Raw genomic sequence first — 16,880 nt, forward strand, 5'->3', positions numbered from 1 at the left:
ACCAGGTGTCGCAGGAAGTCAAGAAGATCATCAGGGACTCCAGACACCAAACCATGACCTGTTCTCCCCGCGTCAATCACTCAGACATGGCAGTACAGAAGCATCATGGCAAAAACTGAAAGACTGGCCAATAGTTTCTGCCCTCAGACCATCAGGCTGCTGAATAGCCACCACTAGTCAGCTACCAGCCCCCCACCCGAACATACTTTTATTCTGCCCCCTCACCAATGGCATTTTATCACTGTTGCTGTTGTTAATATGTATATTTTAAATTGTATTAAAATGTTGATTGTTTTTATTGTGCTCAATGGTCATGCTGCTGCTCCCCCTATGGTCATTCCACCCCAGCCCCTCAACAGTCTTTACTCTACCTCCACCCCAATGGACATTTATTTATTCCTCACTGCTACACTTATTATGATGTGTATATAGTGCTATTTATACTGTTGTTATTTCTATTTCATTATTTTATTTCAAAAGTCCTGCATGTTAATGCTGAAAGACTTTCACTGTACCCTGCAATCCCACCTGCAAACCCACCTACAACCCTGTACATGTAACTATTAAACACCCTGAATCTGAATCTCTACCACTCCTCTGGTCTCTGTATTTTATCTGTAGTGGGGAAATTCAGAAAGTATTCAGACCCCTATCCCTTTTTTCACATTTTGTTACGTTACAGCCTTATCCTAAAATGGATTAAATTACATTCTTACTCATCAATCTACACACAATGCCCCATAATGACAAAGTGAAAACAGTTTTTATTTTATTTTAGCAAATGTATTAAAAATAAGAAACAGAGAGGTGAATCCAGGCCCTGCAGTGCCTAGCTCCACTTCTATTCCCCAGGCGCTCTCTTTTGATGACTTCTGTAACCGTAAAAGCCTTGGTTTCATGCATGTTAACATTAGAAGCCTACTCCCTAAGTTTGTTTTATTCACTGCTTTAGCACACTCTGCCAACCCGGATGTTCTAGCCGTGTCTGGATCCTGGCTTCGGAAGACCACCAAAAATTCTGAAAATTTAATCCCTAACTACAAAATTTTCAGACAAGATAGAACTGCCAAAAGGGGCGGTGTTGCAATCTACTGCAAATATAGCCTGCAGAGTTCTGTCTTACTATCCAGGTCTGTACCCAAACAATTTGAACTTCTATTTTTAAAAATCCACCTCTCTAAAAACAAGTCTCTCACCGTTGCCGTCTGCTACAGACCACCCTCTGCGCCCAGCTGTGCTCTGGACACCATATGTGAACTGATTGCCCCCCATCTATCTTCAGAGCTCGTGCTGCTAGGCGACCTAAACTGGAACATGCTTAACACCCCAGCCATCCTTCAATCTAAGCTTGATGAAACACTTCAGCGAGCAGGCCTTTCCAATCAACTTGGCCGGGGTATCCTGGAAGGATATTGATCTCATCCCGTCAGTAGAGGATGCCTGGTTATCTTAAATAAGCATGCCCCATTCAAGAAATGTAGAACCAGGAACAGATATAGCCCTTGGTTCTCTACAGACCCGACTGCCCTTAACCAACACAAAAACATCCTATGGCGTTCTGCATTAGCATAGAACAGCCCCCGTGATATGCAACTTTTCAGGGAAGCTAGAAACCAATATACACAGGCAGTTAGAAAAGCCAAGGCTAGCTTTTTCAAGCAGGAATTTGCTTCCTGCAACACAAACTCAAAAAAGTTCTGGGACACTGTAAAGTCCATGGAAAATAAGAACACCTCCTCCCAGCTGCCCACTGCACTGAAGATAGGAATCACTGTCACCACTGATAAATCCACTATAATTGAGAAGTTCGATAAGCATTTTTCTACGGCTGGCCATGCTTTCCACCTGGCTACCCCTACCCTGGTCAACAGCACTGCACCCCCCACAGCAACTCGCCCAAGCCTTCCCCATTTCTCCTTCTCCCAAATCCAGTCAGCAAAATCAGGACCCCTACAAATCAGCCGGGCTAGACAATCCGGACCCTTTCTTGCCACCCCTATTACTAGCCTGTTCAACCTCTCTTTCGTGTTGTCTGAGATTCCCAAAGATTGGAAAGCAGATGCGGTCATCCCCCTCTTCAAAGGGGGGGACATTCTTGACCCAAACTGCTACAGACCTATATCTATCCTACCCTGTCTTTCTAAGGTCTTCGAAAGCCAAGTCAACAAACAGATTACCGGCAATTTCGAATCCCACCATACCTTCTCCGCTATGCAATCTGGTTTCAGAGCTGGTCATGGGTGCACCTCAGCCACGCTCAAGGTCCTAAACGATATCTTAACCGCCATCGATAAGAAACAATACTGTGCAGCCGTATTCATTTACCTGACCAAGGCTTTCAACTCTGTCAATCACCACATCCTCATCGGCAGACTCTACAGCCTTGGTTTCTCAAATGATTGCCTCGCCTGGTTCACCAACTACTTCTCTGATAGAGTTCAGTGTGTCAAATCGGAGGGTCTGTTGTCCGGGCCTCTGGCAGTCTCTATGGGGGTGCCACAGGTTTCAATTCTTGGACCGACTCTCTTCTCTGTATACATCAATGATGTCACTCTTGCTGCTGGTAAGTCTCTGATCCACCTCTACGCAGACGACACCATTCTGTATACTTCTGTCCATTCTTTGGACACTGAGTTAACAACCCTCCAGACGAGCTTCAATGCCATACAACTCTCCTTCTGTGGCCTCCAATTACTCTTAAATACAAGTAAAACTAAATGCATGCTCTTCAACCGATCGCTGCCTGCACCTGCCCGCCTGTCCAACATCACTAGTCTGGACGGCTCTGACTTAGAATACGTGGACAACTAAAAAATACCTAGGTGTCTGGTTAGACTGTAAACTCTCCTTTCAGACTCACATCAAACATCTCCAATCCAAAGTTAAATCTAGAATTGGCTTCATATTTCGCAACAAAGCGTCCTTCACTCATGCTGCCAAACATACACTCGTAAAACTGACCATCTTACCAATCCTCGACTTCGGCGATGTCATTTACAAAATAGCCTCCAATACCCTACTCAATAAATAGAATGTAGTCTATCACAGTGCCATCTGTTTTGTCACCAAAGCCCCATATACTACCCACCACTGCGACCTGTACGCTCTTGTTGGTTGGCCCTCGCTTCATACTTGTCGCCAAACCCACTGGCTCCAGGTCATCTACAAGACCCTGCTAGGTAAAGTCCCCCCTTATCTTAGCTCGCTGGTCACCATATCAGCACCCACCTGTAGCACGCGCTCCAGCAGGTATATCTCTGGTCACCCCCAAAACCAATTCTTCCTTTGGCCGCCTCTCCTTCCAGTTCTCTGCTGCCAATGACTGGAACGAACTACAAACATCTCTGAAACTGGAAACACTTATCTCCCTCACTAGCTTTAAGCACCAGCTGTCAGAGCAGCTCACAGATTACTGCACCTGTACATAGCACATCTATAATTTAGCCCAAACAACTACCTCTTTCCCTACTGTATTTATTTATTTATTTTGCTCCTTTGCACCCCATTATTTCTATCTCTACTTTGCACATTCTTCCACTGCAAATCAACCATTCCAGTGTTTTACTTGCTATATTGTATTTACTTCGCCACCATGGCCTTTTTTTGCCTTTACCTCCCTTATCTCACCTCACTTGCTTACATTGTATATAGACTTGTTTATACTGTATTATTGACTTTTACTCCATGTGTAACTCTGTGTCGTTGTATGTGTCGAACTGCTTTGCTTTATCTTGGCCAGAACTTGTTCTCAACTTGCCTACCTGGTTAAAGAAAGGTGAGATAAAAAAATACAAAATAAAATAAATGTCTTTACATAAGTATTCAGACCATCTGCTATGAGACTCGAAATTGAGCTCAGGTGCATCCTGTTTCCATTGATCATCCTTGAGATGTTTATACAACTTGACTGAAGTCCACCTGTGGTAAATTAAATTGATTGGACATGATTTGTAAAGGCATACACCTGTCTATATAAGGTTCCACAGTTGACAGTGCATGTCAGAGCAAAAACCAAGTTCAAAGGATTTGTCCTAGAAGTCCGAGACAGGATTGTGTCAAGGCACAGATCTGGGGAAGGGTACCAAAAAAATGTCTGTAGCATTGAAGATTCTTTCTATTTATTTAACTAGGCAAGTCAGTTAAGAACAAATTCTAATTTACAATGACAGCCTATCCCAGACGATGCTGGGACAATTGTGCACCAACCTATAGGACTCCCAAGCATAGCCGGTTGTTATACTGCCTGGGATTGAACCCAGGTCTGTAGTGACACCTCTATCACTGTGATGTAGTGCCTTAGAGAGCTGTAACACTCATTGGCCTCCATCGTTCTTTTACTTTTTTTTTACCCCATTTTCTCCTCAATTTCATGGTACCAAATTGGTAGTTACAGTCTTGTCTCATTGCTGCAACTCCCATACAGGCTGTGGAGAGGCAAAGCTTGAGAGACGTGCATCCTCCAAAACCCAACCCAACCCAACCCAACCCAACCCAACCCACACTGCTTCTTGACACAATGCCCTCTTAACCCAAAAGCCAGCCGCACGGCGAAAACACTGTGCACCTGGCGACTATGTCAGCGTGCACTGCACCCGGCCCATCACAGGAGTCGCTAGTGCATAATGGGACAAGGCCATCCCAGCAGGACAAATCCTCCCCTAACGACGCTGGGCCAATTGTGCGCCACCCCATGGGTCTCCCGGTTGTGGCTGGCTGCGTCAGAGCCTGGACTTGAACCCAGAATCTCTGGTGGCACAGCTAGCACTGTGATGCAGTGCCTTAGACTGCTGTGCCACTCGGGAGGCCCTCCATCATTCTTAAATGGAAGAAGTTTGGAACCACCAATACTCTTCCTTGAGCTGTCTGACCGGCCAAACCAAGCTATCGGGGGAGAAGGGCCTTGGTCAGGGAGGTGACCAAGATCCCAATGGTCACTGACACAGTTCCTCTGTGGAGATGAGAGAACCTTCCAGAATGACAACCATCTCTGCAGCACTCCAGCAATCAGGGCTTTATGGTAGAGTGGCCAGACGGAAGCCACTCCTCAGTAAAAGGCACATGACAGCCCGCTTGGAGTTTGCCAAAAGGCACCTAAAGGACTCTCAGGCCATGAGAAACAAGATTCTTAGGTCTGATGAAGCCAAGATTGAACTCTTTGGCCTGAATGCCAAGTGTCACGTGTGGAGGAAGCCTGGTACCATCCCTACGATGAAGCATGGTGGTGGCAGCATCATGGTGTGGGGATGTTTTTCAGCGGCAGGGACTGGAAGACTAGTCAGGAACAGGATAATTTATTTTGAATAAATTTGCAAAATGTAAAAACTGTTTTTGCTTTGTCATTATAGCCTATTGTATGTAGATTGATGAGGTGGGAAAAAATGTAATACATTTTAGAATAAGGCTGTAACGTAACAAAATGTGGAAAAAGTCAAGGGGTCTGAGTACTTTCCGAATGCACTGTATGTAACGTTTGCCTGTGCCATGGGGGTACATCCCAGTACTGACCATGGGATAAAGATAACTACTGGAGAACTACTGTGTAGCACCACCTACAGCTCCTGTAATGTGCCTGAGGTTTGTAGAGACTTTTGGTTTTCCTACACCAGCCACATTGCACGTTTTTAAATCACTCAGCGTACACAAATGTGACTTGAATAAATGGAGGGGTTTACCCTTCTTCTTAGTTTACTACTTTACAAGTTGTTTATTTCTTGACTACGTTGTCTAGTGTGTCTGTGCTTGTGTGTGCATGCTGAGCATGACAGTGTATCTGGCGCCACCGTCTGGTACAAGATAAGAGTAGCATCTGAAGTGTTATTTCTGTAAAGGATACTCGTGGAGACATGCAATTCTGCTGCTTCCTCAGTCTACATCTAATATATGAATTTGATTATCTCCTTATCTCAACAAAAACTGTTCAATGGTCTTATATTATGAAAATTAAACTCCCTTTATGTCACTCTTGGACAAATATGTTTCATCCTTCATTCAATCCTACAGCTACCAATGATCTAGTAAGTAATTAGGATAGCGTGCATGTGTCAAATCATCATAAAGCTTCTAAAGCCAGTTCCCACTCATACTACTAGTTTGATTTCACTGTCAAAGAGACTGAAACTTTTAAAAGGGGGGATTTCAAGAAGAGGATTAGGAGTTTGAGATTGGAGCTCAGGTTGTGTCCCAATAGTCTTTATAATCCTATCTCCTTCTCCTTTCCTAATATAGTTTCCTTTAGTACCACTATTAGGTTAACGAACTGGTAGGAAAGGAAGTTACTTCATACTACTGATACAACCCCACACTAACAAACACTGCTCTCATGGTGAGAATGAGGGCGGTGAGGGAGTGGTGGGGGAGGAAGAGGAAGGCTGAGACAGAGGGTGCACTCAGCAGCAGTGAGCTCAGCCAAAGAGGGCCATTTCAGCTCTCTCTGTGTCCCCCCTCTCTATTTTTCGCTCTCTCTTTCTCTCTCTCTTGCTCTCGTTCTCTCTCGCTCTCAGGCGTCCTAATGAGAGAGAGAGAGCTCTGTCGTGGGATAATATGAAGGAAGTGCAGAGCTCTGTGCAGTAAGTTTGCTAACTCTTAAAAGAGATGCATGGCGATTATTAAATCATGTTGGATCTGTCTTATCTCTGCTATGTTGCATGCCGAAGGAGGTAGAGCAGTTGGTGAGTAAACATAGTTTTATATTGAATAAGAAGTGTTTAGTTATTGAGGGCATGTGGATTGCAGACTTGTTTGTCTGTTTCTCTGAGTAAAATCAGAAAGTTAATGTCAAACTGTGAATCAGAGAGAGAGATATGTTAGTTAAATATGAATCTTAGTATCAGTTTACTGATACGTGCGTAGATATGATATTTCAGTGAAGATCCCTTCATCGGATAAAGATCTGTATCTTCATTAAAAGCATGTATTTTCAACTCTGGTAGCTGTCCTGCAACATGACCAAAGTCCATGTCACTATATTTAGAATTTGTTATAATGATGGGTCAATGTTTCATTGCAAAGCTCAGTTTGACAAGATTGCTAGCATAAGCATAATAACTGGAGTAAAAAATACATCTGAAATGCAGTGCACTACAGAGTATCAGTATAAAAATAACATCGTTTTTACACATTTCTGACAAAAACTGACACACACACACACACACACACACACATTAGCAGGCTGTATAATATCCTATAGTGTGGACTGGATCTAGGATCTTAATTTGAGCCAGTTTTCTAAAGCAGGAAAATAATCCTAGAGCAACAGGAAATGTAAATTATTATGTGGATTATAATTAATGGACATTTTTGTAGGGGTTAACACATTTTTGGTAAGGGAAAATCAAGTCTGAAATTTCAAAGTGCATATTACAAACTTCAGAAGCCTTTTTAAACCTCAAATGCAATGCACTCTTTACATGTATCCTGCAACAGGGTGATCAAATTAAGATGTTAGGCTGTCTGTATCCTTTCTGAGGAACACACACACACGGGTGTGTACTGCAGGCTATGTGTATCCTCTCTGACAGTTCGAGTGGACCTGGAAACATAAGCAGCTCTTTCATGAGTTCAACCTCTACCTGGTCTATAAAGGGCTAACTGTGCTGAGAGTTAACGTTGACTAACAAAACACACCTACACACATACACACAGATATAGAGAGAGGTTTGTGTCCTGCATTTTCTTCTACAGCGCTGTGGTTCTGCAAGACTATGTAAGTTCAGGTGTTTCTCTGTATGTCTTATATTAGTCCAGTCCGACACACACACACACACACACACACGCAAACGCACACGCACACGCACACGAGTGCGACACGATCACATCTGCCTCTTTTAATTTGTGTGAATAGTTGAGATCAGATTTCCTAAATTACACAAATTTTTTAGCTGAATTCCTGGTGATTTTACAGTCTTTTTTGGAAGAACTTTAATGCCCCACCACCCCCAGATATATATTATTATTTTTTACTAAAAACGTTCGGCCCAAAAAAAACACTTGTGGGCCAGTTGCCTTTTGCCGACCACTGCTCTAAATCGAATCATCGTCTTTTCTGATACTGTAACATAAATATAATAATCTGCTTCTTTCATTTGGAACAGTATGTCATTCATCCGCAGTCCACACATTGTCAGTCATACAGCTGTCCTACTGAATGTAGGAGCCTAACAGGAACCTGACTTTTGCTTGGATATGTACTGTCCCGTAGCCTGATTCTGTAATCAGGATTCAGGTTTTACTACAGTGTGTTTGTTAAAGCTGGAATTTACTATTAGAAACTTAATACATTTATTTTCCATTTCAGGCAAGGAAGAATGCCCTTTAACCTTTAATATGGCATGAATATGCTGTGATGGACTTCATCTATCGGTGGAATGAGTGTCGTGGGACATTAAGACCATTCTGTCATGGGGGACTTGAGAGATGAGTGTGGGCAGTGAAGACGACAGGAAGGATGACCTCTATAAGCTGAAAGCCCCTACCGTGCTCCAGAGATGTGCTGTGTAAACGCTAATGTGCTCTGAATCCACAATGCTCCGGAGGTGGCTGTTAGCTCTGGTGGCCCGTGTTGGGGTCATAGCACTAATGGTGTGCTGCTGCCTGTCTCTACTCTACCTGCTGGCCTGCAAACCCCAGAGCAGCTACAGCCATGAACAGGCCCAGGTCTGGGCTGGAGGAGCCACCAGTAAAGAGGGTTACCTGGCGCTACTGCAGGAGAGCGAGGACACACACAGACACTATATTAACAGTCTCAGTAAGCAGATAGCTCAGCTCAAAGAGGCTCTTCAGATGAGGACCCAGCAGCTACAGGAGTCTCTGGAAAAGGCCAGGGCCAAAGGGGTTCTACCTATGGGGCTGGAGGGCCTGCATAGGCCCCAGACACACACCGACCTCCAGGTGTGTGTGTGTGTGTGTGTGTGTGTGTTATTGCATGAGTGTGTGCATGTGCGTGTGTGTGTGTGTGTGCATCTTTATCAATCAGTATGTTAACTCTTCCGGCAGGAGTTCTTCAAGGCCCAATTGAGCCGGGCTGAGGTCCAGTCTGGTGAGAAGTTGCCCAGCGAGTACGCGGTGATTCCCTACGAAAGCTTCACCCTGCACAGGTCAGTCAAGTGACCTTTGACCTTATTTATTTCAAAGGCCTTATAATTAGACCCCTGAGATTTACACTAACCACATGACCTGACCATGGAAACCTCTTGACCATACTCAGAACCATAAGCACGTTTCCATGTTGAGGTACAGTATAAATGCAGTGCTACTCAGGATGGTTATTTTCCAGGGTGTACCAGCTCGAGATGGGTCTGACCCGTCATCCAGAGGAGAGGCCTGTGAGGAAGGACCGGAGAGACGAGCTGACAGGCACGCTAGAGATAGCCCTGCAGGTCCTCAACGGACCCCGGAGACACGGGGAGCGCCGCCGACGCTCCTATTCACCATCGGACTTCATAGAGGGTGAGCGTGTTGGGCCCAGCTAAGTGTACTTTGCCCTCCTGTTATCTAGGTGGAATTTTAATATGAAAAAGGAGGAATTTTTCAACAAATTGCTTACAAGTATGAAATCCTCTCATATCTCCAGAGGGCCATGAAGACAATTTGCAATTGGTTAAATGATTTGTACTTGCTGATGTTTGTCTGTTGTCCACCTGTCCGTCCGTCCATCCGTCTGTCTGTCTGTCTGTCTGTATGTCTGTCTGTCCATCCGTCCGTCGGTCCGTCGGTCCGTCCGTCCATCCCTAACAGGGCTGACTCGTACAGAGCGTGACAAGGGGACAGTGTATGAGCTGATGTTTAAGGGCGAGAGGCCGCAGGACTTCAGACAGCTGGTGTTCTTCAGACCCTTCGGCCCGGTGGTCAGGGTGAAGAATGAGAGGGTGGACACACGCCACATGCTCATCAACATCATAGTACCACTGTCCAGGAGGGCTGACACATTCAGACAGTTCATCAACAACTTCAGGTTCGAACAAAATGAAACGACATGGCCCACAATCTCAGGCGGTTTTGGAAGTAAAGATAACAATTTACGTTGTATATACAGAGTTTTTCTCTCAGCATCAACAATGTCAGGTGTTTATGACCATCAAGTTCTTGAAACATTCTGTTTTGACTGACCATCATGTCTTAAAGTAATGATGGACTGTCGTTTCTCTTTGCTCATTTGACGTTGTCACAACACAACTGATTGGCTCAAACGCATTAACGAAAGAAATTACACAAATTAAGTTTAAAAAAGCACACCTGCTAATTGAAATGCATTCCAAGTGACTACCTGGTTGAGAGAATGCCAATAGTGTGCAAAGCTGTCATCAAGGCAAAGGGTGGTTACTTTGAAGAATCTCAAATATAAAATATGTTTTTATTGGTTTAACACTTTTTTGGTTACTACATGATTCCATATGTTATTTCATAGTTTTGATGGCTTCACTATTATTCTACAATGTAGAGAATAGTAAAAATAAAGAAAAACCCTTGAATGAGTAGGTGTGTCCTAACTTTTGACTGGTACTGTATGTATGCTGGAACATGGGTAACATTGTAGGATGCAGCCCATCTGTTTAGGGCAGGGGTGTCAAACTCATTCCATGGAGAGCCTAGTGTCACCAGGTTTTGAGGTTTTCCTTTCAATTAAAACCTAGACAACCAGGTGAGGGGAATTCCTTACTAAATAGTGACCTTAATTCATCAATCAAGTTCAAGGGAGGTGCGAAAACCCGCAGACACTCGGCTCCCCGTGGAATAAGTTTGACACCTGTGGTCTAGGTTGACTATAACACGGAACCCAAACTGGCTGCGCGCCTGCGCCATCGTGCATACATTTATTTTGTCCCCCTACACCAAACGCGATCACAATACGCAGGTTAAAATATCAAAACAAACTCTGAACCAATTACATTCATTTGGGGACAGGTCGAAAAGCATTAAACATTTATGGCAATTTAGCTGGTTAGCTTGCACTTGCTAGCTAATTTGTCCTATTTAGCTAGCTTGCTATTGCTGGCTAATCTGTCCTGCGATATAAACATTGAGTTGTTATTTTACCTGAAATGCCCAAGGTCCTCTACTCCGACAATTAATCCACACATAAAACGGTCAACCGAATCGTTTCTAGTCATCTCTTTTCCTTCCAGGCCTTTTCTTCTCTTGACTTTATATTGCGATTGGCAACTTTCATAAGGTGCATTACCGCCACTGACCTCGTTCGTCTTCAGTCACCAACGTGGGTATAACCAATGAGGAGATGGCACGTGCGTACCTGCTTCTACAAACCAATGAGGAGATGGGAGAGGCAGGACTTGCAGCGCGATCTGCGTCAGAAATAGAACTGATTTCTATTTTAGCCGTTGGCAACGCAGATGTTCGTTGGCGTGCGTGAACAGTGTGGGTGCAATAATTGAATAACATGGATTTCTAAATGTATTTTGCAACGCTCACGCACACGACGCGAGCGGTGTGGTCAGCCTGTAACTGCCATCTTGCTGTTTCAGAAAGGTGTGCATCCAGCAGGAAGGGAAGACCCACCTCACTGTGGTCTACTTTGGCAGGGACCAGATTGATGAGGTCAAAGCCATCATGGATCAGACATCCAGGTAATACACTCTTCTCAGCTATACCATGTTTGTAAGTAATTACAAGTTCAAATATACAGCAAGCTTACTCCATCAAACAGGGCTCAAAGGTCAGAAAATCTTAATCTTAAATTTCAGCTCCACGGTGTACAGTCCAACAGCATATTGCCTTCAAATGAATGCATTGCTCCTCTGCAATTCCTAATTAGGGATGAGTCCGTGCTGCATTGCGGTCGTTGGTGGATAGCAGATAGTGTAGATATAACTCCAATGAGATATACAGTAACTGTTAATGTTCTTTAATCAGCACATCTTTTCAAGCATTAGGAGCCAGGGGAGTTCTGCAGAGCTAGGAGACTGTAAGGAGAGAAGTTAGAGTAATCTCCTGATTGTAGCAGATCCATACATATACAGATACAGGATAACCAACAGGACTGGAATGATAAGGGCAGAAGTTGTTTGACCACAGACAGGGCTTATTGTATGTGAATATGTGGAAGTGTGTTTAAGTTAAACCACCCATATTTTGATTTGATCACATTTCCAAATTTTCATATGACCCACTCAAATGATGAAACTCAGTTTCTAGCCACAACTGTGTTTGTTTAGATTTGACCTAAGGCTTGAGGACCTCCAGTTGGGCTGATGACCTTTTCTCATTAAACACTGATTTAGATGACCTCAGCAAAACTTTCCCTTCCCCAGGGAAACCCAGTTCCGAAACTTCACGCTGATCCAACTGAATGAGGAATTCTCTCGTGGGCGGGGCTTAGAGGTGGGCGCACGGGCCTGGAGGCGGAGCCACAACGTGCTCCTCTTCTTTTGCGATGTCGACATCCACTTTACCCTAGACTTCCTCACATCCTGCAGACTCAATGCAGAGCCTGGTGAGGAGCGGGAGCTATGAACTATCTATCAATCTGTCGGTGTGTCAAGTGTGTCTGTCTGTCAATGGAAGTTTTAATGGAAGATGCATGTCTTTGTTTTTCAAATTTTAGGTAAGAAAGTGTTCTACCCAGTTCTCTTCAGTCAGTACAATCCATCTCTTATCGACAATAACCAGAGTCCCTTCCCTTCTATTCAACAACAACTGGTGAGTCTTTCTTGCCGTTGCACCTGTGTGTGGAAATAGGAAAAAGGTATTATACATTACATAGTGTTTTTTTATGATACTTTTACTTTGTGTCTTTCTGCAACAGGTGATAATGAAGGATGCTGGATTCTGGAGAGATTTTGGGTTTGGCATGACTTGCCAGTATAGGTCTGATTTCATCAACATAGGTAATTAAACGATATGTTTCTTCATTGATTGACTGACTGACTGACTGATTGTTAATTTGATTGATTGAGTTTGTCAATTTATATCTCTGATCTGCACAGGTGGGTTTGACCGGAACACCAAAGGCTGGGGTTTGGAGGATGTTCACCTATACAGAAAGTACTTGCACAGCAAGCTGATGGTGATTCGATCTCCATCTCGTAGCCTCTTCCACTTGTGGCATGAGAAGCAATGCGCGGACGAGCTGCAGCCAGACAAGTATAAGATGTGTATGCAGACCAAGGCCATGAGCGAGGCCTCTCACGGCCACCTGGGGGAGCTGTTCTTCACACAGGAGCTCCAGGAGCACATGGAGAGGCAGAAACTACTGAACGACTCAAGTCACTTGAGGTAGAGGTTGCCCCATAACCACAGATCTAAGATCAGAATACCCTACCCCTTATCCTAGCCTTAACCATTAGGAGGTTGAACTATATCTGACCCTGGACCTGTGGTCAGGGTTAGGAAATCAGAAAGTCTGGAGAGGTTCTGTTGAGAGAACAATGATCTCATCACCCTACAGACTGAATTTAAGGACTGGGGAGGGCGTGTAGAGGGATGAGACATGAACTTTGTCAGGACAAGATTAAAATGTTATTGAATGAAACATTGATGTGATGTCATGTACGTCGTCATTGCCATTTTGCTGACGGATGATGGCCTAATGATCTGATGAGTCTGTTCTATGAGCATTAGGTTGAAAAGACGTTGCAAAGATGTCTTTCAACTTCTGGTGCTCACTGGGTGAAAGCAGGGAGGGCAGAAGAACCTTACCCACTTTGTTGTATTGAGACTGTCAACCTGCTATGGAATAATATTTTTGTATAAATGAAGAGAAGGATGTTTTTGTATAACACTCTGTATTTATAACTGTATCTGAATATTTATTAGAATAATACAAGATCATAATGCCTCAACCAACCAACTGACTTGGAGCCCATTACCTGGATAGAAGGATCAAGAAGCATAATTACAAGAATGTGGATTGCATGTACATCAATATTTGTGTTCTTTCTGGTCTTGCATTGCAACATTGGGAGAGTCAATATTTCAGAACCATTTCTCTCTCTCTTTCTTCCCCCTTCCCCTCTGTGTGTGTGTGTGCGTGTGTGTGTGTGCGTGTGTGTGCGTGTGTGTGCGTGCGTGCGTGTGTGTGCGTGTCAGAGAGAGTCTATTTGTGCAGACATAGCTACAAGGTGTGGAGGCCTACAACTGCCAGTATTTCATGGTCAGGCATGTTTTGACACAGAACAGAAGAAACCCTTTGGTGGAACCTGTGTTTTAGAAGTGGGGTGGGACATAAATGTGCTCTTATTTTGCCTCGTTTTGTATCACATTCCAGTGGCAATTTTAACATGTAAATGTTTGTGGGGAAAACTAAAAAACACAACACTAAACAGTACATTAATTGCACTTGAACGGTGACAAACGGTGCCCACAAACTGTTAGGGCCTACATAAAGCTGTCCCAACACAGTCCCAACACCTTACCACTGCTACATCTGGCTATCAGCGGAGCCTTATCTGGCAGCGAAACAGTTCATTCAGCCTCATTTACTGCCTTTAAAAAAACATAGCTGATATGGCAGACTTGCTTAAGCAAATGTGGTTTCTACTGACAATTGAGATGTACAAACTATGGCATAAGGGGACAACGAGCGGATAAGAGGCAATCCGTATTTTCAATTAAGACATTAATGAGCGAGTTAGGACAGACGTAGTCAATATAACTATTTGTTCAGCACTTTTGAAATGTACAGCGACATAATTCAGAACATGGGTCATTCTTACAGTGTTCTCCTGTACACCAAGTCAGAACCGTAGGATAAATAAATGGGACAAGAACTCAGCAAAAAAAGAAACGTCCCTTTTTCAGGACCCTGTCTTTCAAAGATAATTCATAAAAATCCAAATAACTTCACAGATCTTCATTGTAAAGGGTTTAAACACTGTTTCCCATGCTTGTTCAATGAACCATCAACTATTAATGAACATGCACCTGTGGAATGGTTAAGACACTAACAGCTTACAGACGGTAGGCAATTAAGGTCACAGTTATGAAAACTTTGGACACTAAAGAGGCCTTTCTACTGACTCTGAAAAACAGCAAAAAAAAGATGCCCAGGGTCCCTGCTCATCTGTGATGTGGCCAGGGCAATAAATTACAATGTCCTTACTGTGAGACACCTAAGACAGCCTTACAGGGAGACAGGACGGACAGCTGATCGTCCTCGCAGTGGCAGACCACGTGTTACAACACCTTCATTTCAAGCTGGTGACCACATTTGGGTACCTAAGCAGTGGGTTCCCAAACATTATGTGTTTTGACACACCTAATAGATTAAATGTTTGTAGCCATAACCCAAGCTTTACAAACCAAGAAGAACTGTCCGGGACCCAACCAACCAACTGACTTGGAGCCCATTACCTGGATAGAAGGATCAAGAAGCCAAATTAAAAGAATGCAGATTGCATGCAATATCATTGGATTTACATGATTTGGGAGTAGATGAGCATGTATGTCAATATTTGTGTTCTTTCTGGTCTTTCATTGCAACATAATCAATATTTCAAAACCATTTCTCTCTCTCTCTTCCTTCCTCCTTACCCTCTGTGTGTGTGTGTGTGTGTGTGTGTGTGTGTGTGTGTGTGAGAGAGAGAGAGAGAGAGAGAGCGAGAAAGAGAGAGAGAGAGAGAGAGAGAGAAAGATATGCCTAAGACAGTGCTACAGGGAGACAGCTGATCATCCTCGCAGTGGCAGACCATGTGTAACAACACCTGCACAGGATCAGAACATCTGAACTTCACACCTGCGGGACAGGTACAGGATGGCAACAACTGAAAAAAGTGCTCTTTACTGACGAGTCGCGGTTTTGTCTCACCAGGTGTGATGGTAAAATGTGCATTTATCGTCGAAGGAGCGTTACACCGAAGCCTATACTCTGGAGCGGGATTGATTTGGAGGTGGAGGGTCAGTCGCGGACTGGGGCGGCGTGTCACAGCATCATCGGACTGAGCTTGTTGTCATTGCAGGCAATCTCACCGTTGTGCGTTACAGGGAAGACATCCTCCTCCCTCATGTGGCACCCTTCCTGCAGGCTCATCCTGACATACCCTGCAGCATGACAATGCCACCAGCCATGCTCCTCGTTCTGTGCGTGATTTCCTGCAAGACAGGAATGTCAGTGTTCTGCCATGGCCAGTGAAGAGTCCGGATCTCAATCCCATTGAGCACATCTGGGACCTGTTGGATCGGAGGGTGAGGGCTAAGGCTATTCCCCCCAGAAATGTTGGGGAATTTGCAGGTGCCTTGGTGGAAGAGTGGGGTAACATCTCACAGCAAGAACTAGCAAATATGGTGCAGTCCATGAGGAGGAGATGCACTGCAGTACTTAATGCAGCTGGTGGCCACACCAGATACTGACTGTCAGATACTGACTGTTACTTTTGATTTTGACCCCCCCCCCCCCCCCCCCCCTTTGTTCAGGGACACAATACTCCATTTCTGTTCATACAAATATTTACACATGTTAAGTTTGCTGGTAATAAAAGCAGTTGACAGTAAGAGGATGTTTCTTTTTTTGCCGAGTTTATAAGCAGACAATGAAAGCTCTTACAATATTCCATGATTACATTTCTCTAAAACAGACTGTAGGCTACATGTGCACCACCAAGTAAGAACTGTAGGCAAAATTAATGGAAAAGAGGGAAAATTATTAGTGTGAGGAACATGGGCTACTAACAGTGTACAACATAACATACACTTAGTATTACTTTCTTAGCTATCTTCCTGGCTTATTACATAATTCATGCAGCAGCATACAAGGCATTTTTGGACTCACTTGAACAGGAAGGGGGCGCAGAGGTCCTTCGTGGGCAAATTTTGCCATCAAAGTCTGCCATTCTCTCTATTTATGGTGCTCTCAAGATATCTGGAAAATCGTTTAAAAAAACAAGGTTGAATCAGGGTTGAATCAGTGATCAGATCAGTGATCTTCAGGTCAG

General features: G+C 44.0%; 1 protein-coding gene across 2 annotated transcripts; it reads left to right on the forward strand.

Moving 5' to 3' along the window:
- Positions 1-6,371: 6,371 nt before the first annotated feature.
- LOC110536326 (chondroitin sulfate N-acetylgalactosaminyltransferase 1) lies at positions 6,372-14,363 on the forward strand. 2 transcript variants are annotated; one of them, XM_021622060.2, is made up of 10 exons: positions 6,372-6,668; positions 8,294-8,886; positions 8,992-9,092; positions 9,272-9,444; positions 9,733-9,949; positions 11,478-11,579; positions 12,264-12,445; positions 12,557-12,651; positions 12,758-12,839; positions 12,939-14,363. In XM_021622060.2, exons 2-10 carry the CDS (start codon positions 8,503-8,505, stop codon positions 13,229-13,231), a joined length of 1,629 nt encoding a protein of 542 aa, XP_021477735.2. In that variant the 5' UTR covers positions 6,372-6,668; positions 8,294-8,502; the 3' UTR covers positions 13,232-14,363. The 2 variants fall into 2 exon arrangements, with proteins under 2 accessions (XP_021477735.2, XP_021477736.2); XM_021622061.2 differs by having other exon boundaries at positions 6,372-6,566.
- Positions 14,364-16,880: the final 2,517 nt, after the last annotated feature.

This window comes from Oncorhynchus mykiss, chromosome 11 (assembly GCF_013265735.2).
Source record: "Oncorhynchus mykiss isolate Arlee chromosome 11, USDA_OmykA_1.1, whole genome shotgun sequence".
Taxonomy (NCBI): Eukaryota; Metazoa; Chordata; class Actinopteri; order Salmoniformes; family Salmonidae; genus Oncorhynchus; species Oncorhynchus mykiss.